The sequence below is a fragment of the Brassica napus genome, chromosome A9 (assembly GCF_020379485.1).
Source record: "Brassica napus cultivar Da-Ae chromosome A9, Da-Ae, whole genome shotgun sequence".
Lineage (NCBI taxonomy): Eukaryota > Viridiplantae > Streptophyta > Magnoliopsida > Brassicales > Brassicaceae > Brassica > Brassica napus.
In genome coordinates, this window is record NC_063442.1 from 3,459,478 (window position 1) to 3,487,459 (window position 27,982).

General features: G+C 33.5%; 8 protein-coding genes and 1 long non-coding RNA gene across 11 annotated transcripts; 5 read left to right on the forward strand and 4 right to left on the reverse strand.

Moving 5' to 3' along the window:
- Positions 1–136: 136 nt before the first annotated feature.
- LOC106364016 (solute carrier family 25 member 44-like) lies at positions 137–1,423 on the reverse strand. The gene has a single exon (XM_013803663.3). The coding sequence runs from the start codon at positions 1,256–1,258 to the stop codon at positions 257–259; it is 1,002 nt and encodes a 333-aa protein (XP_013659117.2). The 5' UTR covers positions 1,259–1,423; the 3' UTR covers positions 137–256.
- A 3,266-nt stretch (positions 1,424–4,689) lies between these two features.
- LOC125577712 lies at positions 4,690–6,821 on the reverse strand. 2 transcript variants are annotated; one of them, XR_007316111.1, is made up of 6 exons: positions 6,505–6,821; positions 6,040–6,372; positions 5,836–5,966; positions 5,597–5,659; positions 5,000–5,096; positions 4,690–4,891 (listed from the first exon to the last, which is right to left on the reverse strand). It is a non-coding gene; the product is annotated as an uncharacterized LOC125577712 (long non-coding RNA). The 2 variants fall into 2 exon arrangements; XR_007316110.1 differs by having other exon boundaries at positions 5,836–5,970.
- Positions 6,822–7,311: 490 nt separating this feature from the next.
- Positions 7,312–10,251, forward strand: LOC106364017 (thiol protease aleurain-like). The gene is made up of 8 exons (XM_048739392.1): positions 7,312–7,725; positions 7,813–7,940; positions 8,312–8,430; positions 8,512–8,585; positions 8,656–8,914; positions 8,999–9,130; positions 9,216–9,376; positions 9,433–10,251. The coding sequence occupies exons 1-8, from the start codon at positions 7,628–7,630 to the stop codon at positions 9,536–9,538; spliced, it is 1,077 nt and encodes a 358-aa protein (XP_048595349.1). The 5' UTR covers positions 7,312–7,627; the 3' UTR covers positions 9,539–10,251.
- A 408-nt stretch (positions 10,252–10,659) lies between these two features.
- On the reverse strand, positions 10,660–13,547 carry LOC106364018 (25S rRNA (cytosine-C(5))-methyltransferase NSUN5-like). The gene is made up of 13 exons (XM_013803665.3): positions 13,310–13,547; positions 13,159–13,217; positions 12,980–13,030; positions 12,765–12,900; positions 12,605–12,690; positions 12,386–12,484; positions 12,244–12,297; positions 12,017–12,161; positions 11,826–11,887; positions 11,498–11,585; positions 11,337–11,414; positions 11,109–11,270; positions 10,660–11,031 (listed from the first exon to the last, which is right to left on the reverse strand). Exons 1-13 carry the CDS (start codon positions 13,545–13,547, stop codon positions 10,835–10,837), a joined length of 1,455 nt encoding a protein of 484 aa, XP_013659119.2. The 3' UTR covers positions 10,660–10,834.
- A 486-nt stretch (positions 13,548–14,033) lies between these two features.
- Positions 14,034–16,483, forward strand: LOC106364019 (probable WRKY transcription factor 50). Its single transcript, XM_013803667.3, has 3 exons — positions 14,034–15,123; positions 15,450–15,588; positions 15,709–16,483. Exons 1-3 carry the CDS (start codon positions 14,871–14,873, stop codon positions 15,830–15,832), a joined length of 516 nt encoding a protein of 171 aa, XP_013659121.2. The 5' UTR covers positions 14,034–14,870; the 3' UTR covers positions 15,833–16,483.
- A 235-nt stretch (positions 16,484–16,718) lies between these two features.
- On the reverse strand, positions 16,719–18,338 carry LOC106364020 (cytokinin riboside 5'-monophosphate phosphoribohydrolase LOG8). Of its 2 annotated transcripts, none has more exons than XM_013803669.3 (7): positions 18,082–18,338; positions 17,751–17,848; positions 17,634–17,664; positions 17,461–17,560; positions 17,305–17,375; positions 17,088–17,231; positions 16,719–17,013 (listed from the first exon to the last, which is right to left on the reverse strand). In XM_013803669.3, exons 1-7 carry the CDS (start codon positions 18,184–18,186, stop codon positions 16,939–16,941), a joined length of 624 nt encoding a protein of 207 aa, XP_013659123.2. In that variant the 5' UTR covers positions 18,187–18,338; the 3' UTR covers positions 16,719–16,938. The 2 variants fall into 2 exon arrangements, with proteins under 2 accessions (XP_013659123.2, XP_013659122.2); XM_013803668.3 differs by having other exon boundaries at positions 17,461–17,563.
- A 1,650-nt stretch (positions 18,339–19,988) lies between these two features.
- LOC125577713 lies at positions 19,989–21,347 on the forward strand. The gene has a single exon (XM_048739394.1). The coding sequence runs from the start codon at positions 20,430–20,432 to the stop codon at positions 20,958–20,960; it is 531 nt and encodes a 176-aa protein (XP_048595351.1). The 5' UTR covers positions 19,989–20,429; the 3' UTR covers positions 20,961–21,347.
- Positions 21,348–21,422: 75 nt separating this feature from the next.
- LOC106442580 lies at positions 21,423–23,054 on the forward strand. The gene has a single exon (XM_048739393.1). It carries the CDS (start codon positions 21,616–21,618, stop codon positions 22,168–22,170), a length of 555 nt encoding a protein of 184 aa, XP_048595350.1. The 5' UTR covers positions 21,423–21,615; the 3' UTR covers positions 22,171–23,054.
- A 2,798-nt stretch (positions 23,055–25,852) lies between these two features.
- LOC106444454 (S-protein homolog 13-like) lies at positions 25,853–27,430 on the forward strand. Its single transcript, XM_013885925.2, has one exon. It carries the CDS (start codon positions 26,891–26,893, stop codon positions 27,428–27,430), a length of 540 nt encoding a protein of 179 aa, XP_013741379.2. The 5' UTR covers positions 25,853–26,890.
- The last annotated feature ends 552 nt before the right edge of the window (positions 27,431–27,982 follow it).

Consider the following 27,982-nt stretch of genomic DNA (forward strand, 5'->3'; position numbering starts at 1 on the left):
CATTCTAAATCGGTTTAAATAAATCTAACTTAACCTAAATCTGTCATATTAATGTTCTGAATGACTTGTATGGTCGGTAGTTCTTTATAAGGCGCCTACTTATTTTCTAGCAAACATTATATAGGAAACTGTGGCTGAAGGAAACAACTCTGTTTAGGGTGTGATCCTTAGTATGTTTTATGAGTGTTTATTAGAGAAGAAAACATTTTTAAACCTAAGAAAAGGAGAAACTGAGTCTATGAATGATTTTATCATGTCATGTCTGCTTCTTTACCGCCAGGCGCTTCAAGAACTCATAGGTTGTGATCATTGTTGTTGCAGACATAGACATTGAGACCCACCTTGGTCCTAACCCTCTATAACAAGCCCCAAAGCCTCCTTCCCTCATCAAGCTCCTCACCGTCTGCATCACTGTCATTGCTCGTCTCCTCCCATTCTCTTCAGCGTCCAAGACCTGTAACCTTGTCTTGATTGTGTCTACAGGCATAGTTATCAAAGCTGAGCAACCGCTTGCCGTGATTGCACTCAACGCTTGAACCACCACTGAGCCACCACCATCTTGACGCTTGAGCCGAGACCAAATTGATCTTTGAGCTAAAGAATAAGACGCCCACCAGACAGCGTTTGAAGGTGCATAAGTCAAGATCGAGAGACCAAACCCTCTGTAGAACCCTCTCGGTCCATCAGTGCAAAGAATCTTTCTAAAAGCATCAAACCCATTAGTGTATCTGCAAGAACTCAACGAGACATCGCCTTGAACCATAAGCCGTTGGCTCACGACATCAACCGGTGTCCAGACAACCTGAGCAGCCACGGCAGAGGCTAAACCAGCTGCACCGTTGGCAACAGCCATAGATGTTGTATCAGACAAACCTAACCTAACGGTTGCGTGACCAACACTACTCTTGGTGATCTCTAGAGCCGTCATGTAGAGGGCACGTGCCGGGACGGTTCCGAGCAAAGACGTTCCAAAGCCCTTGTAGAAACCTTTTAGACCCTCGAGTCTAGCGATGGTTAGGGAGATGTTGGCGCAGGAGAGGCGGGTTGGGGAGACTTGTTGCCTTGTTTTGAGGACAAGGATAGGGTAAAGAGCTGTGGATACACCGGAGAAGAGAGCGGCGCCGAGGAAGAAGAATCTTGGTTTGTCAAGCATTTGCCAGTCTATATCTTTTGGCATATGTACCTGAGAAGAAGAAGAAGAAGAAGACGATGTTGTTGCTGCTCTTTTCTCCTCTTTTATCAACGCACCTAAACTCATTTTTAAGCTAAATCTTTCCTTAAATAGATCAAAGATGCTCAAAAGCAACCTAAAGAGGTTAACCTAGTCAACTATATATAGCAAGTGAAAAGAGAGATAAGTTATCTAAAACATGGCAAGTGTCTTCATTCACTCCTATCTTGTGGAGAAGAGAGAGTGGATATATAAATCAGTAGAAGAAGAGAATTTCTGTGGATTTATTAGCTTATAAAACTATGAACTCGATAGAGAACATTTTAATAAAAATAATATATAGTGAAAGAGAGGGAGCCAAAACGATGGGTCGTATTAGGATAACACACATGAACAGACTCAAAAGGCTGCGCCAGAGAGGTGGATTGAGTATGACTAGACACGTGGTGGATGAGTATTGGTTTATGTTCGAGAAAATTGCCGCTTCTTTTAAGGTTGCATCAGTCTGAGAGGAGTTTGGCTTGTGTCGGATCGCCCACTTGTTTCATCATTCTGTGGGTAAAATATTTTTTTATTCTCTCCTTTTTTATATTCAAAGTCACATTTCTTTTCTTTGTTGCACCATCATGTTGAGTTTCTCTTTTTGGTTTTCGAGAAATAATTCATTTTATCAATAAACGTTTTTGTTAACTATTTGACCAAAAAACGGTTTTTATGTTGGTGATGTTTATTGAAATCATACAATAAAAAATATAAGGATAATGATTAGATTCTTGAAGTTTAGGAAAAATTTTGAAAGAATCAAATGAGAAAAAAGAACATCGATATTTTATTGATCAAAGATTGCATTACAAGAATAATTTCTACTGTGAAGTGAATCTAAAATCTATAAAATCTTTATGAGAAATGTTTTTGATCTAAATGGCAAAGAGGACCCTTTTTGATAAAGATAGATATCTCTTTATTTATATAAGAAAGAGGCTAGAATTTCATAGTAAAATGAGCTTAATTTATTGTCTAATGGACTTTGAGGGAGGATGTAAATCTACCCCTAATATTAATTTAAGTTTAGTGATTTTTGGTAATATGTAAAATGGTGAAGATCCATTTAGTTCAGCATGTTATATAATTATTATACAAACCGATATAGTTATATAATATTATAAAGAGATAAAAAATTATAATGAAAATATTTGATTCTATTTTGTAATTAAAAGCTTACAACTGATTAGTTTCCTAACCAAATATTGCAATAAGAACATAAATGTAATAAAACGACCATACTAATTGATTTTACATTAATACATATTCTTTCATTTAAAATAACATCATATATTTTTTTATAAAAACTTAAATTTAACCTAACACTATTAACAAAATTGATCTTGCGCACCGTGCGAGTTAAACTTAGTTGATATTCATTTATTTAAAATAAAATAGTTTTATTAAAAAAAATATTAAAAAAAAAAACTAAAAGTGAAAAAAAAAATAACATACAAAAAATATATATAAGATTTAATTTATTTTAAAAATGAACATGTTAGGTGGCGACTTCACAATAGCTCCCACCGTATTTTTACCGATTTCGAACAATAATAGTATAATACCAATAAAGAAATAATGAAATCGAATCATTTCATATCGTTTTAAAAAAGAACTAGGCCTTTTTCCGGGCTACGCCCGGATTTTTCTCAAGAAAATATTATATATTTCACTATTGTATTATATAGAATGTGTATATTGTAAAATATGTAAAATAATTGCAATAAAAATTACAGAATAATAAAATCAGCATTACTTATTTTAGTATTAAAAAGTACATTAAGCACAAAAGCTAACTAAAGTTATGAATGATTTTTGGGTTTCCTCTCTACTTTTGACATGTTACTTTGGAAAAAAAAAATTGTATGCTTTTCAAGATGATTGGAACGCAATAAACGTCAATACATATCTTACAACGTATTTTTAATTAAATTATCTTAGTAGTCATTGATCAGTCCAAGAAAAGTAGATTAGGTATAACCAGTGATAAACTAAGACATGGTAAAACCGGAGCTGAGATTGTAAGGAAGAGTCAATGTTCTAGTTCCATGAGTGTGACTTCTTCGAATATTATGCTTGAAGGCTGTTTATAACATGTACAAAATTCTACTAATCATCTAAAGGGCTTTAGCAATTAAATTTTGATTTCATCATTTGTGATTCGAGATATTTAAACACAAACAGCCAAAAAATAATCAAGGTACTAAAATGTTTTACTTAAGAATTGCATCTAAAAATATTATTTATAATTGTACATATAACTATTTTAATAATTTAAATTAAAATCTTAAATTAATATATTAGTTAGTTTTAATATTTTGTGTCTTTTTGGATAAAACATGATAGCCTAAATAAAAATGCTCAAAAACTATGTATAATAAATATTTTTGGTTATTTTGGTACATTTGAATAATTTGGATATAAAATACATAAACTGAATCGGGTAATATTGTTATCTTGGGTACAAATATCCGGACCCGTTTAAGATGTATTGGTTATTCGGTTATATTTAGATTTCTATATATCATAACTGAACCCACCTGGCTCAGAAGGAACCCTATACAAAATTTTGTAATATTCGAAGATGACCTAATTTAAAACACCAAAAAAACTAATATGCCAAAGAACAGACCCGTACCCGAACGTCCATACCTATAATTTTGAGATTGTTTAAATTTTTGTCCACTTATTTGTAGGATTTTTGAGCTACTATTTATTCATGGTGTTCTTATGAACATAAGTGCATTGACTTCTAAGACTTGAACTTATATATTTTTGATGTGAATGCCACAATTTCTTTTATGTCCAAATAACTCATTTTCTAATTTACACAAAAACTCATTTTCTAATTTTCTCCTCTTTTTACCGTCCAATATGGCTCTCCATTAATCTTTTGGCAACTACTTTGTTTTTTCTATTGGTAGCTGCCTATTTAAATTAGATCAAGTGTTGGTTAGAAGTTGAAACAATTACTTCTGTGTGTTTTGCTGTGAAAATCAATGTTTGCGATTTTATTGCATCACTGGCCATTCTCTTTTCTTCTGCTTACAACAAAAAAAAACACCATCAATTTGATCGTTTTTCTTTATTTCTTTCTCAAGCATTTTTATTATTCGTAAGTGCTAATCAAAACATTCTCGGCACATATCAATGTATCTTCTCTCTCTATCTGCACAAATTTGGAGGGGTTCTCTGTTTCTAACAGGATAATTATCTTTGGTCTTCTACATGATTATTAATTTGGTTCTTTTTACCATTGTTTCACTTTGAATATTTGTTGTCGCCATATTTTGTCTCTCTTACCAATCATTGTATTGTCCAGAGGTCGATCTCTTCCTTCTCCATCCTAAATCTCTTCTACATACCCAGATTATAAATGTTTGTTATTTATTAGCTCTCTCTAGTCTTTTTATAATATACTGTTTTTGTTCGTCTAGGTTCCAGTAAATAATCGTAACATAAATGGGTAGAACAAATTAGAAGTGGATAGTTAACCAATATGAAGGAATATGGATAAAAACTAATTCATACAGAAAATTCCATCTATAAAAATAGTAAAAAGCAGAAGAAAAAAAAAATGTTAGAAAAACTATGGCAAAGTGTTGACTCTCGAGAAAGGGGACACCCGGAGCCCGGAGGTTTAGAAAAAAGTTGCGCTTCCAAAGAGACTTTACAGACCTTACATAGAAAAGGAGCATAGTTTATAAAATGTATCTTCTAAGCAGAAAATGTGAAGAAAGAAACTATAACATAAATCACAGGGAACTCTTAAACCCCTGAATAAACCTTTTTTTATCTCGTAGATCAAGTGATCTTAATAGATGTGCGGGTTGTACTTGTGTTAGGCGAGTTTATTCTTCATCTTGATAACACCTGCTTTTGTCTAGGCAAAAGGAAAGGGTAATTTGTTAACTTTTTAAAAATAAAAATAAAACTGAACCCAAGAATAGATATCTACTGGAACAAATCATTTGAAAGATAATCAAAAGCTTTTGTAACTTCCGTGAAAAAAAAGTCTCTAGATTTAAATCAAAAGCCGCCAAAGTAATGAGAGATTATCTATATACACGTGATGGAAACTCAAAACATGGATGTTTGTTGTTTCAATGGAACTGAAGAAACAAAAACATTTGTCACCACAAAAGCAGAATTAATTATTGGTGTTGTTGGGGACTCTTATTCAAGAAGACGGTTATGGCGGAAGTGATAATCTCAAGAGTACAAAACACCATAGAGAAGTCTATTCCACCTACTATATGAACGATATGCAAAAAATGATGAAAGTATGAAGCAAAATCCTAAAAATAAGGTTTAATTGACACCATTGGTTTGAGCTTCAACATAAACTCTTTTTAATGATGTTGGTAAACTGACACCACTTACAGAAGGTGCATGCTTCAGACTAAGTGCTGCAGGCACATACGACAGTCTCTTGATCTTATCCATCTGAGTGTTTACAGAGGAAAACGTAAACTCTTTAGTGTAGTTTGATGAGTATATCATCAGAATTTAAGAAAGTATCTGAGAATCCAAAACTACATGTATAAGCAATCAGAATTCTAAGCAACTTCATATCTTTCAACCAAGAAAATGGACATCATACGTTTTCAGAACATACTGACCACAAAAAGTATGAATCCAAAATGTTTTAGAACCTCTGTCTCCTCACGGTTCTATTGCTTCATGCACCACCAATAGAGCCAATACTCTCTCATCCGTCTCCAGAGCCCCACTCATACTCTACATCTTGAACCTGCCTATGAAATTAGCCCGATAAAGTGATGGAGGTAATAATGAACTCACAGTGGAGCTAGCAAAGAGCTTACTGAAAGGAACTTTCAATCCAGTGTTTGGATCCGTAGTGACTGCCTTTACAATTACTTCCTGCAAAATGTACATGAAGATTAGAAATCTAACGCAATGTTTTGAAATGGGTTTGGTTTAAGAGAATCATATTAGAGGTTTATATAGGATGATAAACAGATGGAGTTGGAACGATTCGTTCGTTGCTTATTATCATGAGAGCAGGCAGTGATTGTATTGCTGTGGTGGAGGCTGAGGCAGAGGCGGAAAGCCTACTGAGAAGTACTCCTGATAGGGTCTCCTTCGTGCGAAAACGTTTGAGGTGGAGGTCCGGATGGATATCACAGCGGAAGACACTGAGATTGGTAACATAATCGATTTGATCACCAGAAAAAGAGAGATTTAGATCGAGCCAGACGATCAAAAGGCTCGTCCTTCTACCGCAAGGAATCCAAACAAAATAGAACATGGCTTACGCTATTACAAACCTGGAGAGGATACAATTCATGCCGCTTTAGCTTTAGAACTGTTAGGGGCCATTGTTGATTGGGTTTCATCGCCATAACTTCGGCTTATGAGAGTTTCGGGTTTCTTTGGAAGTAAGTTTATAAAGAAGTAGAAAGAAAAGAAGGTGATACGAATTCATTAAGAGGAGAGTGAAGAACATAATTAATTGTTGAAGTGAGCGAAGCTCTAACGGAGATTTACTATAGGAAACAGAGAAGACGTACTATCTTTGAAGAAGATGATTGACGTTTCAATCGGAGGGTTTCAGATGTGGGCTCAAACCTCAAACCGGGCCAATCCTTAATATTATAAACCCATGAGAAGCCTATTTTATACATTTTCGACTTGAATTGCTATGATGTGGCAAAACAACGGTTCTTGATTGGTTGATTTTTATAAAGGACGTGGACACCTTCTGACGTGGAATTAAAATGTGACGTGGAGGGGCTGAGAGGGGAGGGTATAACCCTTTTATTATAGTATATATAGATTCTAATTTAGCTTTACTGAAAACTTACTGCAACTATCTAATATGAGTCTAGCATATTACGGTCACCAGTGCCGGTCCTACAAAATTTAAGACCAGAAACAAATTTAAAAAATTGGCTGCTTTACTGGAGAATCGAACACTGGTTGGGGCAGGGAAGTTTGTTAGCCAGAGATTTTACCACTAGACAAAGAGAAACTTTTGAAAATATGTGGCCGAAAATATATTTATCATGAAGTGGCCGGAAGCCATTGCTTCCTTGGCTTGGCCCAAGGGCCGGCTCTGACGGTCACCATCTTCAATATTTAATCGGCCAAATCTCTCGCCTCTTCCACCACCTTATCATGGTGTAAAGATTTTGGTTTAGAATTTAACGCACTGCTTGCTTGAAAGCTCGGGGGGAGAGAGAAATATAATTATAATACACCCTTTAGGTAAACGTGGGGATTATGATAAGTCAAACCACGTGGAGCCATGTGATAGAAAATGAAGTCAAAAGCTTTGTGAAGAAGAGACGAGACAAAGATCTATAAATACGTCTCCCAGTAACCTATTTCTTCATCCACATCACTTTGAATTCAAAATTTTTATTGAGTCCATAACCACAGAAGCAAGCAATGTCTCTAAGACTAATCCTATCTCTCTCGATCTTGTTGATTCTAGTAGCGGCCGCGACAACGACTGAGGAAGAAGATATTGTTGACTTCTTGAAACGGTAAACTATCATCTGCTTTAGCTGTTTGACCTTACTTTGAAATATAAATGATTTTGAGTAATTGTGGGCGAATTTTGGGTTATGAAGGTATGTGGATCCGCTTGAAGTCCCCAAACTGCTTGAGTCCGGCGTGACTGAGCGTTACAAGAACATTCTCCAGCTAGCTAGATTCATCAACGAGGAGTCAGGCTTACCATACAAAGCAGCTCCTAATAGTGAGTTTTAGAGAGTCATACATATATAGTTTATGATGAGCCTATTCATTGGAACTGGACACATATATATACTATACAGTTTGAGATTGTTTATTAATGATTTAGAGTCTGAGCTAGTGTGATCATTGACAAGAGAATAAAAATGATTTGTATTATTTCGAAGATGAACTTGACAAACATCCTTCGCCACCTAATTATTGTTTTATCTGTTAGGAACTATTTTTTGCTTAGTCTATTAGGCGAGTAAAAAATGAGTATGTGTAAATAATTTAAAAACCTAATAGAATATTGTAAAAATTGATCTAATATGAAATAAATGTTAGATTTTATATCGATTTTTGCGTTCTCACATAATATGAAACTTTCTACAGAATTTGTTCTGTACACTGGAGAAGAGGTTTATGCAATGCTCCGGGATCCTCAAAAATGCTCTACGAGTACCACTTTGACAGTCAACCAGAATCTCACTGAAGCTGCGGTCCCAGAAACAGTAATAACTTCCCTTTCTACTTAATTAGTCTTTCAGAAGATAAATAACAAAAAACAAAACATGAGGATCTTGTAATTTCAGAAAGACTGGAGAGAAGATGGTATTGTTAGCCCTGTCCAAGACCAGGGACGCTGTGCATCTGGCTGGGCATTTAGGTGAAAACCTTATTCTCATGATCAGTTTTTAGATCATCCCTAATATAAAATGATCCAAATTTCACTGCAGCGCGACTGGAGCTCTTGAGGCAGCTTACCATCAAGCATTCGGCGAAGGGATATCACTTTCCGGACAACAGCTTTTGGATTGTGATAGAGCTTTCGGTAACGCTGGTTGCAAGGGTGGACTTCCATCTCAAGCCTTTGCATACGTCAAACACAATGGTGGGATCGCAACAAAAGACAACTACGCTTCCGTAGCTGAAGAGCGTGCATGCAAGTTTCGACCTGAAGACCTTAGTGTTAATGTCCTCGACTCTGTTACTGCGGTAAATCTAATTCACATTCATCTTCACAAAATGATCCATTCTCTGATACCACTTGTGAGGTGCTTAAAAAAAATATAAAAACAGGGTTCAGAGGATGAACTGAAGCATGCAGTTGGATTGGTGAGGCCAGTGACTGTAACGTTTGCCGTTCCTCATGATTTCTTGTACTACAAGGAAGGAGTTTTTACTGACAGCTCGTGTGACCTATTTACAAATGTAAGTTTTCCCTTCTCTTGACCGCATTAACAATAAAACGTTACAATATATTATTCAGCTTTAACCGAGGCATTGGTGGCAACAGAGAACAGGCCATGCTGGATTAGTAGTTGGCTATGGAGTTGAAAATAGCATCCCGTACTGGCTTGTAAAGAACTCATGGGGAAGTGATTGGGGAGAAAATGGATACTTCAAGATAGAAAGGGGCAAAAATATGTGTGGTAAGTTCTTTTTTGACCAGCTTCAGTTTTGGTCTTATCTAATTATTTACTATTGGTTTGGTTTGGACTTATCCCATTGAGTTTCCCTTTTGTTTTTTTTTTCTGTCAGGTATTGAATCATGTGCATCCTACCCGCTTGTGGCTTGAGCGGCTTAACTATGGGACGAATGGTTTTACGATTATTTGAATAAATTTCTGAAACTATAATGTATGAAAATAACATTTCAGTTCACGTCTGCTCTTCCATGTTCGAGCAAGGCATGCTAATAAAGTGTGATGTTATAATTCAATATCGCGATGTTGTTATAAAATAGTGTTAAATCTATTAATTATCAGCCGTGTATGTGCATGACTGCACGCATGCATAATCATCTTATTAATATATTTTGTCATCAATCATCTTATAAATATTTATTAATACATTATCAATTCAAATACATCATGCTCGAAAATTTAAACTCCAACATCAAATTATTTATATATTTATGAATTCTTTTTGCAAAATAAATCTAGTAAACATTTATCTAATATAATAAATAAATCTTAAAATCACTGAATATTTTCTTTTTGATTATATAAATATGATTTTTACTTGATTAGTATTCAATTATGCATCTTTTTATTTCTTAATTTTAACTTTTTATAATTAGAAAACGAAAACATTATTTTCAGGTAATATCACAACATATCTATAAACAATCTTTTAACCATATAATATATTAGTTAGGTACTATGACAAAACATATTTGAATGGCGACTGAGGAAGAACACCGTGTGTCGGACCGATGACCATTTTAGAAATAAGAAGAACAATAAAAAATGAACGTAGACAAATAAAATTACAGCAATAAAAATGAATGATTGTTTCATCTCATATTTAACAAAAAAATAACTTTATTTTTTATTTTTCTACAAAAAATGAATGATAGAAAATGAGAAGAAAAAATTATTCTTTGTGAATTGTGAATTTTTTAGGAATATTAAGAAATGTATTATTTTTTGTCGTTCAAAGAACGCCATTCATATCCTATGTTCTTTAGCTTTTTTTAAAAAAAATTACAATTCACGAGAATTTGTTTTTTACATTCTTCTTATTTCTTTTATTTATTTGTAGAGAATTATAGAATAAATCTATTCTTTATTAATTTTGATAAAAAACTATCATTCTTCATAATTTGTAAAATTTTATTTCTACTCATTTTTTTGCTAGCCATTCCTATTATTCTTACGTGAACATTACTTTAATATTTGAAGCATGAACATTTAGTAGATAATAGTATAAGGCAGATATGGTGTGTTGTTAATGTTATTAACATATTTTCGAGTTTGGGAGGTTTGTTGCAATATTTCAATATGATAACATGAAGATTAACATTTAGACCAAAAAAAAAAACATGAAGATTAACCAAAAGTTCGATAACTATCAAGTCCGTTACGTGAGAATTAAGAAACCTAGTCTTCTGAGTTGCTACTTGATATGAAGCTACCTCATCCGCCCATTCCAAGCTCTGAAGAACACTTTAGGCCAAAGAAACGGATGACCCTGTCTGCGTCTTCTTCTACACTCTCTTTCAGAAACTTCAGACGATTTCAAGTCATCGAGTTTGTTTGTCTTGGTGAACAAAGCGATGAAGAACCCTTCTTTGTCCTCCTCTGGATCCATCCTGAGTAAATGCTCAGCTGCAAGACAAAAAACCCCAACATGATCATCAACTTGTTTAAGAAACCAAAACGGTAAGGGTGATGATGATACTTACATCCAGCTAATACAGGGAGACCACGACGCTGCCACTGAGGGAAAGGAGTACCGAGTTCGAAGCCCAAGGATGAAGCTAAAGGTAAAACAGATGAGACAACATCTTCGTTTTCTATCTGGTGGATGGAGCATGTGCTGTATACTACTCTCTCAACCTGTGGAACTACAAGGGTATACGCATAGAATGAGTACTGATTCAACACACATGAGAGAAATATGTAAAACTCACAGGAGAGTGCATGAGCAAGAGCCTTCTTCTGGAAAACAGCGAGTTTGTGTAGTCTTATGGAGTCATAGTTCTTGTTATCTACATGGAAAAAAGTGTCTTAAAGGTTCAGTCACTACGTAACATAAACCACACATACACAGGCACAAGAATCAGTTTAAAACCTGCTGAATGAGAAGGGAGAAGATGGTCCAAACGATCTGTAATGGTTCCTGAGCCAGAGCAAGAAGGATCCAACAATATAGCCCGAACCTGAGATAATCAGCCACATGCACTCAAATGACTGCATCTTCTTACCAATGTTCAAGAAATCGCTAAGCGGTAACTAAGGCCTTTATATATTATTGATTAAGCGAACGCCGACTGATTTTTTTAACGCATAGACCGATTTTTTTTTAAAACATTCTAGAAAAATCATTTCCAGAATTTTTAAAACCCTGGTTACTACTGTTCATTCCACACAGTGACTTCTCTTGACAAGTAATGCTTTACCTTTGCAAAAGAAGGATCTTCCGGAGCTAGTCCCAAGAAATCACCATGAAAGACTTCAATATCTACAGCTTGGGGTTAAGAAAAGACATCATGGACACGAGGCAAGACTTAAGAAGCATTCAGATTTGTTCTTCAAGGTACTTGGAACAAAACTATCAAAACAAAAGCTGAAAGGGTAAAGAGAAGGATACTGGTAGCACCAGAGAGCTTAATAGTCTGTTCCAAACGCTTTACACGTTCTTCATTTAGCTCACACGCTATGATTTTTCCTTGTCCTTTCATAAGAGCAGCAAGATTAATAGTTTTGTTTCCTGGAGCTGCACATGCATCAATAACCTTCACAAAAAGAGGCAAAAACTTAGCATGATACTACCACAATCTACCAAATAGAAAAATGTGGGCGAGAACTGTGGCCCACCTCCCAATCTGCTTCTGGCTCTAGTGCTGCTGCTACCATTGCACTTCCCTTTCCCTATCATTCAGAAGAAATGAATATTAATTAATTAAAATAAATCATATATTAAAACATACTAATTTACAAAGATCATTCACCGTTTTACCTGCAAAAATATACGCCCATTCTTAACCAAATGATGAGAATGCAAATCGCTGCCAGGAGGCATCACCAACAGGTCAGGAACTGTCTCATCCTTCTGCACCTATTGAAAACAAAAAAAAAAGTGAGAAAAATAAAATCAGGACACATAGATCATAAAAAGGACCGTTCACACATGTTACACTTATCCAAGATTTCAATTTCACTAACTAGCTAGTGTTACCTTATAGAGCTTCCCCAGCTCCTGCACGGCTGAATCTACATCCATCTTGAGTGTATTTACGCGAACATAACGTGGTTTCAAAGGACCTGCACACAATTTATAAAATCAATACACAGAAAAGAACTCAAAACCACAATAGCTTAGGTTATCATATTATTACCATTAACTTGAGAAACACCCAACAACTCATCAACGGTTTCAGCTTTCTTCCTCACTAAAAGTGTAGCTAGACTTGACACTAGAGCATCTTTACGTTTCATGAGAAACTTCTCAGCATCACCAATCAATGGAGGCTCCTGCAATCAAAGTAGCTCCCTTGAGATAAAAAACAAAAAAAACAAAACACAGCTAGAGAAGCTCACAAAAAGCTATTACCTTTCCGAAAAGGATATCATAGCAAATAATGTAGACCAATGGCTCTTGCCTCTATGCAAACAAAAAGAAGCATTTTGTGGGTAAGTTAAAGGAGCAAACTTTATAGCAATTAAAATGAACCCAAAGAGAAGTAAACTTTAAAGTATCGAACTTTATAGAAATTACGATAAACCCATTACCTTCCATTTGCTATTCAACACGTTAGCGATTTCAAGAACTTCTTTTATTACAGTAAGATCTGCCGACAAGACAAGACAAAGACATATCAGTTACTGTCTGAATATCAGAGAGAGAGAGAGAGAGAGAGTAAGAAGAAGTTGTTGACATTACGTTTGAGGGTCTCACAGACGAGAGCGAAGGTGCCGCGTTTGTTGCGGACGGAAGGGCTGAAGACGAGTGACTTTATCGAAGCGACGGCTCGACGCTCGGAGTCTCCTCGGAGAACTGTGCCGAGGACCTTAGCTGCTTCCCTCGATGCGTACAGAGATGATCTCTCGGCGCTGGAGAACTTTTGTTTGGCCGGCTGGCGCGTGGCTTTCGGCGGCGCGTTGGGTTTGCGACGCGCCATTAAACCAACTCGCAGAACTAAAACCCTTTCTTCTGTTTTTAAGCTCTTTAAACCCACCGGGACTTTCCGGTTTTGTTAAACCGGACCAAATTTACACCGTCATGGTTTCTTCGTATTTTACCTTTATAGTAAAATTTAAATTTGGGATTTACGGTAGGCATTTTTATGCGGTTAATGATTACTAAATTTTAATAATGGATTAGAAAATTAAATGAATTTGTTTATTATAATATTATTAGATTAATAGTTTTATTTTTGATCAGATTTAATTTTATTTCTTTATGAATTTAAAACTATTGGTTGAGTATTAGTGTTATTTAATTATACGAATTTATTTATAAATATGATTTATAATAGATTTTAGTAGATTAATAGTTTTATTTTTTAATCAGATTATATTTTATTTATTTAAGAATTTGTTTTTGAATATTAGTGTTATTTAATTATATGAATTTACTTATAAATATGATTTATAATAGATTTTAGTAGATTTAAAACTTTTTGGTTAAAAATACAAAGACATAATTCCGAGAAAAACTTATATATATATTTGTAAATATTAAATAAAATCTCTATAAATTTTTATTGGACGTTAAATTGAAATCATTAAATTTTTGCAATTTTGTAAATTCTATAAAGTTATTATTGGCCGTTAAATTGAAATGATAACCAGAGTAGGATCCTTAATTTATACATATGTATTCTCTTTTGTGGTTGTTTGATTCACACCTATGATGTTGATTTACGTCGTTTTATCCTCAAATAAATGTATGATATATGTACAAAACTAGTCCTTATTCACTTCTTAGAGGTAAAAAGAATATGAACCCGCTTTAGGCTGCATAAACTAAGGTCTAGGAAGTAGGGAGAATCTCTACATAGCAAAGTCCGGTTGACTAGAAAATTCAGCAGTCTGATTCATAAGTCCTTTCTATCTTTGTAAGTCAACTACTGCACGTCTTTATCTCTTGTACAGCATTTCTTACTTGAATGCATTGATGTTATTCTTAGCGATGGGACGCTTGTGAACTGTGGTAGCGTAACTTAAGCCTCAAGTCCTTGCACGAGGAGACTTATGAAAAGGACTTGAAAAAAGAAGACTAGTAGTCGTGGACCAATACATAAGTCAACCAAAAGTCATTGTAAGACTACTACATCTTCTAATGTAAGTTTCCTTGGGAAACTGTACCCACAAAGTACACGTTTCTACAAAGTATATTCAAACACTTACCTCGAAGCTTCCTTTCTAAAGCTAGCCTTCAAAACTTGGAAATAGAAAGATTTATTTGAAACGTATAGGCACTAAGTAGTAGTATTCGAGTTATGAATGATGCGGAGACGAACTTGGCGAGGAGTTTCAGTGATGATACTCACTCAGGTTTAGACATTCCGGATCTATACTTGTCAGATGAATGGATGGATGATGATCTTGCCTCTGCGGTTTCCGGAATGAATCAATCTTATCCTTATCAGACCAGTGATGCTGCTGCTTTCTTCTCTTGTTCCTCTAGCAGTTTGAGTCAACCTGAATCTTCAAGTACCAACGCTTCTGCTGCTACAGCCACTGCTTCGGCTGGTAAGTCTCTCTTTAGTTCTGTAGAAACCATATAAGAAATAAATCATCATGAATGAAAACAGAATCACAGGTGTCAAGACATATGTCATTGAGGATTTCATCAACCTTATGCATCAGACTATGGGAGCAAAGACATAAAGCCTGATTATAGTGTTTTTTAAAAGTCATTCTATGCTAAAACCGCATCGCAATTAATAGTAACAAAAATTTCTAAATGTTTATGAATTTATATGTTTTGTTACTATTATAACTGCAACAAAGTTATTCAGTATGTTACCATTTGGACCCTAAATCTATTTGTTTTCTTTTTTATTTCCGTATGCAAGAAAACCAAGTTAAGAAAGAAAATAAGAAAGTTAAAGAGAGAGTGGCATTCAAGACACAGTCTGAAGTTGAAGTGCTTGACGATGGTTTCAAGTGGAGAAAGTATGGGAAGAAGATGGTGAAGAACAGCCCAAATCCCAGGTAAGGAACAACATTTTCTCAGTTCTTGAATTACATCTTCTAAAACTCAACCTTTATGAGCTGAAAATGAAATGCACCATACCACTGGCTAACTGTAATGATGTCCATGTTCATATGTAGAAACTACTACAAATGTTCAACTGATGGCTGTCCCGTGAAGAAAAGAGTTGAAAGAGATAGAGATGATCCGAGCTTTGTGATAACAACTTACGAGGGCTTCCACAATGACTCAAGTATGAACTAAGGTTCTTAAAGAGTTTCATCAACTTTTTCAGTTTCCCCTATGGCTTGCCAAGGCAACATAAGTACATAACAATACGTGGTTTGAGAAAAGATAGTGAAAACAATGCTATTCAGAGTATTCACCTTGAGACTGATTTATTATGTTTCTTATCCTCACATTGCTTCTAGTTCCTTAATATTGATATGTGTGTTAACAGTTTAACACGATATTCTGAAACTGTAGTACTTCATTAGCATCTTATTTTGTTACAAATGAGAATCATTGAAATATAGTTCCTCAACCTCATATTATTTCACAAACTAGGGATTTTACCATAAGCCATGACATTTGAATCCAAAGCCGTAATTATTTCAAATTCCATAAAATTTCAGAGCTGGTTATGGTTGAAATGTAGACTGCTTGTGAATAATAAAACTAATGGGGATTTTGAAAGTTGGGCCTAGTATTATACAAAGGAAGTAAAAGACCGGTTTACAGACTCCATAGGCCTATGAATCCTGGGCTTGTGGCAAAGAAAGGAACAAAGAGGCTAAAACTCCAAAGTGAAATGGATACATATAAGGTTAGACATGTACTGAGGTAGACAAAAAATGGTAAAAAAAAAGACAAGTGAAACAAAGTCCTGTTCTGATCTATAAAAGCTTATGCATTGTACAGTTGCAGGGAATATTATGAACTATAAGTACATTGTTGAGTATTTCAACATCATCTCACCATCCTTGAACATGTTATTAGTTTGGCTTATTTCTTTTAAGACTAATGTGAAGACAGGAGAGTTTTTTTGTTTTCTGTAAAAGAAGCAAAATAAGAGACAGAGATGAAGGAAGGGCCCTCATGAACAAAGTTGCTTTCAAAACAGACAGTTACTAAATGCTTTCCATGTGAGTTGAGTAAGCTGTCTCTATCCAAACCTTAGAATCTGTCACATTATTTTTGTCCAAAAGACATGACAGATCATTCTGATTTCCAAAAGAAGTAGAAGAAGAAGACATTATGTATGATCCCAAAATCTGAATAATAATAATAAATGGCTTTAACCATACACCAAAAGCTTTTCTACTGTTGAATGCAAACACACATGCTGTTTCAGAATACTAAATAGATTGTTAAGAATCTCCAGCCAGTTGCTCAACTTTCCAGCTTTGGTGAGAAGCAATGTGCTTGTGTGAAGGAGTATATAGCTGCAAATAAAAATATACTGAAACAACAGACCACACAAAACAATGATCTAAAGTGTTGTTGTTGTTTTACGTACCTCCATCTTCTCCAGAAGTTCCTTGGCAGATGGTGCAGAAACAACGATGTTACGAGCACCTGGCTTGATAAAACCTTCTTCAACTCCAGTATCAAACAAAGCAAGCAGATTGTTGTAGTAACCATCAACATTCAAAAGACCAACCTGCAGAAAACAATACAACATTCCCACATCATTATAACTGTCTTAACAAAAGGGGAAATGGGGTTTCAAGTACCGTCTTCTTATGGATACCAAGCTGTGCCCATGTAATAATCTCCAGCAGTTCCTCCATAGTTCCATAACCTCCTGATGGAAACAAGAAGCCATTTTCTTTAAAAAAAAAACATGGAGAAACATATATAAACTTGCTTAGAGGTTTTTGAAAACTCGCCAGGGAGGGCAATGAAAGCCTCAGCTTCTTGTGCCATTGCAGCTTTGCGCTCGTGCATGTCTGCAACGATTCTTACTTCTCCAACAGTCTCACCAGATATCTGCTAAACAAATGGAAGAAAATCTCAAACTTTTCATATAGTTAAGAAGATGCAGAGTGATGAAGAACCATACCTCAATAGGCATCAGAGCTTGTGGAATGATCCTACATTTAAAAAAAACAAACTCTTCTTAGATGGAGATTTTGAAATTGCATCTAAAGAAAGTGGAAGAGAGAGTCTTGAAACTAACCCAAGTACATGACAACCACCTTCTGAGACTCTCCGAGATATCAAACCCATTAGCCCAACACTTCCTCCACCATAAACCAAATTTATCTTTCTCTTCACCTAACACAAACGAAACAACTTCAATCACCAAACATTCAGACCAAACTATAAACGACTTCAAAAGCAAACACAAGAACATTTCGTAAGTTATGTCAACTACCCATGTCTGAAAACATTCACAGGAACAAGAAAGTTCTGGTTTTTCAGTTCAATGGACAGTAAAGTTCATAGCTTTATCACTAAAACAACGATATTTGATTAAATAAAAAAAATGGAGAGAAGAGATAACAAACCAGTTCATTGCCAAGTTCGATAGCAGCAAGGCTGAAAACATCTCTGTGACCAGAGTTACTTCCGCAGAAAACACAAACTTTTTTGAATCTCTGGTTCTCCTCCATTAATGAGTGAGCTCTGCAAGAGGATACAGCTTTTTGCAGCAGCCGTTATAAAGGCAAATCGGGCAAAAAGGAAGCAGAGACGAGAGTGAGCAAGGCGACAAAATTAAACCTCTCTTTGGATGCTGCTGTACTATTATTATATTTTTGGACGCAATACCCATATTATTCTTTTAAATAAAAAACATTTGCTGATTTTAATCAAAAGTAAATATTGCAGATTTATATGGTTTAATTTGAAAATATGAAAAGAGTTTTTTTTAATTGTTTTTCTGTCACTGCCAATATCTTAAATTATAAAAGACCTATTTTTTAAGTTTCAAGGATTAGTTCAGATTTAACTTTGATAATGTACTTGGATTATCATAAAATAACTAGGTTAAGACCCGCGCCTTGCGCGGGATGAACATTATATATAAAATTTCTTTTATATATTATATGTTTATAACATTTTATGAAATAATAAATATATTTTGAATAATTAAAAATTCATTATCTACTACTTATATAATTAAATTGGTGCGAACATATAAATAAATTTTATAAATTGAAATTTTTTTTCTATTTGATATGATATATAATTAAATTTAAATGATAGTAACATATATATGGTATATTTTAATATTAATATTTATTAGATGATGCTTTTTGCTCATATTTTTTTATCATTTGTATCTGTTATAGCAAAAAGTCTAAATTAATCGATAACAAAAATTTTAGTGTGGGATTAATTTTTTAAGTAATTTATAATATTAAAAAAATTTAAGTTGTCAATATTTTTTCAAAATTTTTATCAAAAATATGTTCAAGTAAATTTCAAAATTAAGATATTTATGTATTTTTATAAGGCATATAGTTTAATTTAAAATGATACATATATTTATATATCTTTTTATTTTTGATACTTATTAAATAAGACTTTCAACTTATATTATTTTTTAATTATTTGTATTATTTCATAACAAAATTTTTAAATCATAGATTAAAAAAGTTGAATGTGAAAATTTTAACAGTTTTAGTAATTTATTCTTGTTTTGAAAAATTCAAAATATAATATATAAATAATTTTTTTAATTTTTATTATATGGTTATTATGATTGTTATAATTTATTTTAATAGCTTAAAATTAAACAAATATAATTATAATACACACTTATTTTTATCAAATCTTTATTATTCAAAATCATTAATTGTCATATATACTTTAGCCACATTAGGCAATTCCGTAATCTTATTTAAGGAAATGATGAAGCACATTAATAATGTATTTATTGTGGTTTAATAAAAAACTTATTATATATTTAAATGGACCAACTTATTTCTCTAAGGATTCTAAGAATCATTCTAGTGATGACACGTGGCTACAAAAAAATGTTGCAATGCTTCTCAAATAATATATAGGGGATTTTATTTTGGATTTTGAGTGAAAATGGACCTTAAACTGCCGTGTAGTAAAATTTATAACTTAATGGGTCGTTCAAAAATAGCATAAAAGGCCGTAAATAATTTGGCTGTGAATGGTGTATAAAATAATGGATGAAGTAAAAATGAATAAAACAAGATGAATATGATATAGAAAAAATAAGATAAATTTATTTCATTTCACTCTTCATCCAATTGTAATATAATTCGTTTAATTTGTTTTGGATGATATAGTCTTTGGACTAAACTAATGCAATTTTTCAGAGTTAAAAAAAATTGTTTTTTTCTATAGAATGATAAAATCTAATTCATTCAAGATAAATGAGAAATTTTGTTGTGTAATTTTACTGAATAGATTTATCTACATTATTTCATTCCATAAATGTCTATTTTACTAACAAAACTGCTGACCACAGTTCATGTAGACTATAAATAAAAAAAGTCTTTCAGCAACAGAAACAAATCTTAATACTTGATTGAGAAACTAAAGTCCCTTGATTCCATTAATCATATGACAGAATATAAATAATATACAAGAAAACTCAGTCATGCCCTTCTTCTATGACCTCCAACGTTTAAATTGGTAAGGACATATACGAAGTAACTATCCACTTATAAACATTAATCTTTAATAGCAGCAACCCATACACACAAAGAAACGTATTAGCGACTAATAACACCGTTTTGATTATTAATTAGTTATCGACCAAAAAAACAGTTCTTATACAAACGAGTTGGGAGTCAGTTCTTATACATATAAATAAAGGAGAATTGTTTCAAGATTAGTCTAGTAAAAAACCGAAAGAAACAATATATATAAACTGATGTATTTAGATATAACTCAAAAGATGGTGAAGATGAATCCCAAAACCATAGTTACAAACCTCCTCCTCTTACTCCTCTTGCAAATCTCCAACTTCTCCATCGTTGTGTTCTCTCTGGAGCGGTTATATAGGAAACCTTATAAATCGGAGTTTAGCATACGACCAAGCACTGTCACACGTATCATCGTGGCCAACGAACTATGGGGTCTTAAGAATGGGAACGCTGGCTTTGTATGTGCTCACGGTCCCAAGGTTTGGCGTAAAAGCAATCCGGGAGACCGGTACGTTGTAATCAAGTTCGAACACACTGGTATTACAAGGTATAAATTCGTACATTGCCATCTCCGGTCGAGTCGTGGGTATGTCAATGTTCCTATCAATATTCACCCTGACACTTCTGCTAGGTGTTACCCTAGTTATAAATGCCATTACTTTATTAGAAAAGATGGAGTTTATTACAAGCCTGAGAAGAAGCTCTTCCCATGGCTGCCGTTTCCACGCTCTAAAAATGGACGTCACGCCAAGGCTTAAGTGATTTATAGATATTGATTATGTATTGTAAGTTTGTAACTTATAATACAATCTTGGTGATCCACTCAAAAAAAAGTATTCACTCAAAATAAATAAAGAATACATACTACTTACTTACGTTCCACGAATATAAATGTTTTGGAAAACATTGTTTCATTATAATAAATTTTATGTTTTCTATAAAAAAATATTATTTAATAATAACAAATTGAACATTTCAAAAAAATAATAATATTGACTTAACTTTACTGAAATTGATAATCACATAAATTAATGCAATTATGGTATAAATTTAAATTGTTTTCTTAACATATTGAGATATCACATAACTGACCACTAATTACAAGGTACTAAAATATTTTTAAAATAGTGTATAGTATAAAAAATATATATTGGGATATTTATCTAACTGAAACCCCTATATGTCGTATTTGTTTAACTTTTTTTTTTGTAACTATTTGTTTAACTTTCTTACGGATGTTATTATGGCTTTATTTACTGTCATATCGATGGTGTACACATAAAAATAACAACAAATAACTATATGAACTTTGCAACAAATTTTAGTTTTAAAAACGTTTTTAAAAATTAAAGCATAAGGAACAAACCAACCCAAAATTCTAAACACGAGGCAAATTATCACGACAAGTAAAAAATGACGTTTAAAATTGATAGATTTATAAGAACCTTAGCGTGGTTCCTTGTAACGCAGGTCACCGTGGTCTCCCAGGCCGGGAGGTCACATTTCGTCACAACAGAGCTGAACATACGTAATGAAATGCAAGGCTTGAAACGTCCAGAGATAGTTTACCACTGCCAAGCTATAAATAATGGTCTTGAATACGGTTGGAGACGAGCCAAAAAGCCACCACTGGGCCATACCTTCCATGTACTCTTGGAAGGAGGCCAAAAACTGGAGGAGGAGATTCACCGCTGCCATTTCCGATCGGTGCTCGGTAAAGCAGACGTCGATATCCGTATGACTGCGATTGATGCTGAGATATGTAATTATAAAAGGGCATGTGCCGTTCATGTGGTTACACCGGAAGGGATAATGTTTCATGGTAAAGAATGGGATTTTAAAGAGAGGTATCCACGGCTGATACCACGGACATATCTTGAAGCTAAGTGGAAACCTTGGCCACGACGCAGCAGCAGCGGCCGTGAGGACCCGAGAAGCCAACGTCGCTCTGGAGGAGGTTCACAATGATTTAATGCCTATAAGATTAAACTATTAAACGAATATGAATCACTGGGGTTTCATGTGCAAGAGCTATATTAATGTTTGAAGAATTTTCGTTTCTTTTCTCTAGTGTGATTTGTTTTCGAATTACACTTTAGTTTATGATACTAATAATTACAAAAAAAAAAATACATACAGTACGTAAGTCTGCTTTAACATTTTTGATGTCTATATATGTTTTTCTTTTCCCTTAAATTTTTTTTTCTTCGATTAAAATGGCTAATTGATCCTTCTACGTAATACATTAAAATAGCTGAAAATAAATTTGAACCATAGCCAACAAAAAACATTTCAAACATATCTTTTTGTGATTTACGTGAAGTGTTCGTCTTATGAAAACATTGTAATTAAATATATTTTTTTGAACTTTTGCAATTAAATACTTCCACAAAAATTGCTGTAAATTACAAATAGAAACGTAAATACAAAAAGACTGTTTACTTTTACATACAGTAAAAAAATAGATTACATTTTACATGTTAGTTTCGCTTGAAATTAAATACATGATTACAACATGCTACTGTAAACTCAGCCACCACTTGAGCCATGCTAGGTCGGGTTATAATCCACACTTTACTTTCAGACCTGAACATGCAATATTTGAATAAAGAAGGATAAAAGGTCGTTTAATGATGTAAATCAAATAACATCATACTATTTTGCTAAACGTAAAATATGGATTCACGTACTTAAATAAATTGATATTTTGTTCTCTAAACCTAAGATAATTTTGTCTTTTTTTGATATAACGATTCATCACTTTCAGTGTTATTTCTATATTTTCCCCGAAGGCCAACCTCAACAATCAGATACTCTTTGGAGCTTTCTACAAAAAAAATATTAATGTTTAATATAATGTAAATCTTATATATTAAAATAGAAGTCACAACCTTGATTCATGTGTGTTTTTTTTTAAAAATGGATCTAATGGACATATTCCTAAAAAATTATATTACATTTAGTCTCTAATCTTATCATTTAAATTTTGGGCCTACTAAAAATTTTTATTGGACTATCAATAATTAGATTCAAACAATAGATGAATCATTAGATTTATAGATAATATAAATTAAATAGATATAATTTTAATGTTGTAATATTATACCTCGATATGTTAATTATTTAAATATTTGTTGATGTTAACTTTTAAAATTATAAAGATTTTTTTTTAAATAACAAAAATCATATTATCTAACAATGATTAATTTTTACTACCTTAAACCAATGAAAACAAATTCTAAACTATATAGTTTATTTTAAAAATTAAACAAAAACTTAATGTTTAAATATTTACTCGATAATATAAATCTATGAAGCGAAAAGTTTAATTTTTCAAAAACTTTCAAAATTTGTGAAATGTTACAATATCTTTGGATATGACAATAAAATAATATTTTACTAATCTTTATATATATATTTATGATTTTAATAATGAAATAATAATCCGAAAATATATATATAGAAGAAGATATAAATACACGTGAAAGTTTGAAACAATATATTCAATGAAAAAAATATACCGTAAACTTATTATGTTTTAAAAACTGATAGACACATATATATATTATAATATATACCAATTTAAAATCAAAAAAAAAGTTTATATAAAAATAAATAAAACCAATAACCCGCGCGGTTGCGCGGGTCGAGATCTAGTAAATAGTTAAAATTTAATTTTGAAGTAAAAATTGAATTAACAAAGGATTGACAAATGTTGAATGAGGTTGTAAAGAAGTTATTAAAAGCTCTTATTTTATAACTTCAGTTCATTCATTCTTTTAACTTTTTCATATTTTAAATTTTTTAATGATGAAAACTCTCCATGATGACCTTCCATTAGAGGTGCGCTAATAGCTATTTCGTCTAACGGCTACTGTAACTCTAGCACAACTAACAGACGCGTGTATGAAAATGCACGCCTCGTGGGAAAATATTGTTAGAAGTTATAACAATAATGCTGTTTTCTTTTTTTGTGGGGTGTATAACAAATCAATTGGTATCACTTCGTTGGAGATAACTTAGGTATTATTAATTATCCTAAATATATACTAGTTTTTTGGAATTGGTTATATATCTCGTTAGTAGGCACAAAACTAACTTCCTTCTATAACTTTCCGTTTCCTTCTGTAAATATATAAATCAAAAGAAAATGCAAGTGTCATCAAGAAACAAAAACCAATAGGAGTAAAAGAAGAAGAAGAAAAATAGAGAAATGTTAGAAGTAAATAGTTTTGCCAAGAAAGCTATAGTTTGGTGCCTTGTGTTGCAAGCCCTTATAATTCAAGGAGACTCGATTGAAAGTGGAGATGTGAGTTTCTCTATAATGTTAAGAAACGAAATGTACGGCTTAAGACGTCCATTGGTTGTCTACCGGTGCAAGTCGTCTGGAAAATCTCTCCGGTGGCACCAATCGTATCGCAAACAGGAATTTACATGGGATTTTGAAGTCCCGCCATTTGGAAACGGCGTGGTCATTCACCAGTGCCACTTCATGTCGAGCCAAGGGACAGCGGATGTCATTATCAAGACGTTGTCGATGACATCGATCTTGTGCGGAGGACATGTGTGTAAATATGTTATTGGGCCGAACGGTATATATTTCGTTGGTTTTGAGACCTATTATCCGCACAATATTTTTTTAAGATTTGTGGAGTTGGTAAGGCCTGTTGTCAAGCTTGTTGAGCCATGGAAGGCGTGGTCACCGCGGCAGCTAAAAGAGTTTCGAGCGGAACGCAACCGCACCAGGTCAGAGGATGATGACGACATGGAATACAACGATTAGGCATAGAACAAATAATTCCTGCAATGACACCAAATAGCAAAAATTTAAAAATTTAAAAAGAAAAGAGAAAAGATATGTTGAACAATATATGAGTTAGTTTTATTTATATGATATGTACAAGTTGATATGTAGTGTCTTTTTGTGTCTTAAGCTTTAACATAATCTGTCGACCAAAAAAAAAAAAATCTTCATTCTGTAACATAATTTGGAAATGCTAGTCGCGTTTTATGTATTTGGCATTTTTATTCTCCATGTTCATGCATGTGGTGAACTAATTGTCTCGTCCTTTGTCTGGCCTGACTAGTTTGTGTTAAGGACGTATTTCACGTGCACATCGCCTAGTTTGACCTTTTATGTAGATTTGTAGTTTTCCTTTTCTCACAAGTGTAAACCTTCTAGTTTGGGAAAAACAAAGTCTTTTTTTTTTCCTTTTGAGAAAGGGGGAAAAACAAAGACTTTTCTCAAGTGATATTATCAAGATAACGTATCAAAATAAATATGAAATTGAATATTTGAAGTATATATTCATGTTTCATATAATTATATTGTATATTATTTTGGACATTCGGATCGGTTTCTTTGAATATCTTTTCAGATTTTTTAGTTTTTTAGGTTTTTCGGGTTACCCGTTGGAGTTCGGTTAGTAACATTTCGGGTTGTAATATGTTTTATACCACCTTAGAAAACCCATTTGAATATATTTTACATTTAGGACCGGGTACGGATCAGGTTTTTTGGTTCGGGTTCGGTTTGGATTTCGGGCTATAGATTTTATGCTCATGCCTAATGGTAGCCGTTACAAATCTAAAACTATAAATTTATGGGTGAACAAGAAATAAAGAAGAAAGAACAAAAAAATTACACATGGCACACGGACAGAGCCCTGACAACGATTTTTAATGCCATAAAAATAATATTCATATTTTACAAAAATGTTTGCAATAAAATAACATAAACAATCATGCAAGAATACAAGTTAGAAAAACTATCAAATAAAATTACCAACAAAATATACAACTATATTTTTGGTACATATTTTCTTCAAATTGTACAAGTAAAAAATGATGCCCTAAACCAATGTTTAAATTTTCCTTCAAGTACTGGAACGGCTATGGATACTGACGTGTGGACAAGCAGCTAGTTGTGTCGTGGGAGATGAAAGAGCGGTGTGGGGACAGGGACAAATGCACTTGAGTGGTTAAGAAGGACGGACTATACTTGAGACATGGAAGACGATATTTTTAGTAACAAGTACACGGTAACGAGAGGTGGAATGAGTATGTTCAGCATGATGTCCTCCAGAAAGCTTGCAGCTAATTTAGCTATGCGGCGATGTTGTTCAGTATGATTATGAAGATTGTAACAATGTCGTGATTTTCGTATCGGTATGTTGTTATTCGTGTTAATAAAACTAAATTAATGTGTAACTTTATAAATGGTGAAAGTGAGAAAGAACGTATATATAGTTTATGCATGTCATCATCGAAGAACCTTGAGAGTTTAAGACAAGACATTGTGCGTCTCTGATTTGGAAGTGATAATAATTCTGTTTTTAATACTTAACTAATAAGGTGTAAATTTGATTAATGTTGTGGATTCATTGTTAAAGATACAAAACTATCCCATAATAAAATTTATATAACATTCATTTAAACATAACGTTCTAGACTTTTCAGCCTATGTGATAAAACAATCTCAAAGAGGATGATGACAATTGTGGTCAAATTTTCTGAGAGACAGCACATATTGTTATTCAACTTTTGCGATTTGCTTTCTGTTTTATAACCAAAAATAGATGAAAATACCTTCTAGTATTTCTAAATATGGCAGCGGCAGCAGTAACGGTCTAGCTAGTTGTCATCTAATGGACATTTATATATAGGTCACACCTTCACCTGTTCAAATATGTTCCGTAAGCTCCAAGACTCGACGATAAATCAACATTCAAGAAAACATAGCAAACGATTAATCCAAATGGCAAGAAACCAAGGCTTGTGGTTCTTCGTGGCGGCGGTTGTGGCCGTAGCATTGTTACCCGCACCGACAATGGCGGGTCGTCTAGAGCTAAGGAACGAGATCGAAGGGGTCGTTCTCCGGAAAGCGAAGCTGTCCATGCGGTGCTGGTCGAACGAGGACGACCTCGGGTGGGACGTGATAAAGCCAATGGAGTCACGGCTGTGGAAGTTCACGACAATGAACATGTGGCCGTTCCAGAAGACTGAGTTTCGGTGCCAGTTTCGAAGCGGGTTTGGAACAACGAACCAAGAAGTGGTGACCGTGTTCTCTGTCAAAAGCGGGTTTCGGAAGGAGTGCGGATTCTTAGGAGATGAGTGCACTTGGGTAGCGAAGAGAGATGGGTTCTATCTGAGGAAGGCCATAAGGGACAAGGATGCTACTAAGACCTTTGTTGATATCCTCAAAAGCAAATGGGTTTGGAAATGGTGATTTTAAAAAATATTTTTGTACAATTTATTTCATCAAACAACATTCATTATACGGGTAAATCCATACATACATGACCGGTCATAAAATTTTACGAGACTTGAAATAATTATGGATTACAAACTAAATGATCAATATATATATATATATATATATATATTTTTGTAAACTGCACGTATGCTTAAACCAAGTTTTGGTTGGTAGAAAAACGATTCCAAAATACAATTCTATTCGATTATATATGGTTTACATGAAAAAATACTATACTTCTGGTTCTAACCTTATTTGCTAATAAATCTGAATAGACATTTCGACTCTTCAACAAATAAGTTAAAGCTCAAACTCTAAAAATTTTCATTAAAACGAAATAAAGCTATTTCTGAGATGAATATACTAGCCAGTCGACTAGATTCATAGTCATATGCACCAAATGATCAAATATATATATATTAGATCATACGAGTGCAATTTTAGAGACTAAAACAAATGTTGTACCAACTCTTGAACGGAGATTCTCAATAGATAAAATGGTTCCTGAGGGTAGAAGAACATCTT

Excerpts from the sequence above, each read along its gene's own strand:
- LOC106364017 (XM_048739392.1), top strand. The coding sequence starts at position 7,628 with ATGTCTCTAAGACTAATCCTATCTCTCTCGATCTTGTTGATTCTAGTA. Across the intron at positions 7,941-8,311 it reads ATACAAAGCAGCTCCTAATA|AATTTGTTCTGTACACTGGA; the intron begins GTGAGTTTTAGA and ends AACTTTCTACAG. Across the intron at positions 8,431-8,511 it reads AAGCTGCGGTCCCAGAAACA|AAAGACTGGAGAGAAGATGG; the intron begins GTAATAACTTCC and ends TTGTAATTTCAG.
- LOC106442580 (XM_048739393.1), top strand. The coding sequence starts at position 21,616 with ATGACGTTTAAAATTGATAGATTTATAAGAACCTTAGCGTGGTTCCTT.
- LOC106364020 (XM_013803668.3), bottom strand. The coding sequence starts at position 18,186 with ATGGAGGAGAACCAGAGATTCAAAAAAGTTTGTGTTTTCTGCGGAAGT. Across the intron at positions 17,564-17,633 it reads AAGCTCTGATGCCTATTGAG|CAGATATCTGGTGAGACTGT; the intron begins GTATGGTTCTTC and ends CCATTTGTTTAG. Across the intron at positions 17,014-17,087 it reads AACTTCTGGAGAAGATGGAG|CTATATACTCCTTCACACAA; the intron begins GTACGTAAAACA and ends TTTTATTTGCAG.
- LOC106444454 (XM_013885925.2), top strand. The coding sequence starts at position 26,891 with ATGTTCCGTAAGCTCCAAGACTCGACGATAAATCAACATTCAAGAAAA.
- LOC125577713 (XM_048739394.1), top strand. The coding sequence starts at position 20,430 with ATGTATTTAGATATAACTCAAAAGATGGTGAAGATGAATCCCAAAACC.
- LOC106364018 (XM_013803665.3), bottom strand. The coding sequence starts at position 13,547 with ATGGCGCGTCGCAAACCCAACGCGCCGCCGAAAGCCACGCGCCAGCCG. Across the intron at positions 12,901-12,979 it reads ATGATATCCTTTTCGGAAAG|GAGCCTCCATTGATTGGTGA; the intron begins GTAATAGCTTTT and ends CTTTGATTGCAG. Across the intron at positions 11,032-11,108 it reads TCTCCCTGTATTAGCTGGAT|CTGAGCATTTACTCAGGATG; the intron begins GTAAGTATCATC and ends TTTGTCTTGCAG.
- LOC106364016 (XM_013803663.3), bottom strand. The coding sequence starts at position 1,258 with ATGAGTTTAGGTGCGTTGATAAAAGAGGAGAAAAGAGCAGCAACAACA.
- LOC106364019 (XM_013803667.3), top strand. The coding sequence starts at position 14,871 with ATGAATGATGCGGAGACGAACTTGGCGAGGAGTTTCAGTGATGATACT. Across the intron at positions 15,124-15,449 it reads TACAGCCACTGCTTCGGCTG|AAAACCAAGTTAAGAAAGAA; the intron begins GTAAGTCTCTCT and ends TCCGTATGCAAG. Across the intron at positions 15,589-15,708 it reads AAGAACAGCCCAAATCCCAG|AAACTACTACAAATGTTCAA; the intron begins GTAAGGAACAAC and ends GTTCATATGTAG.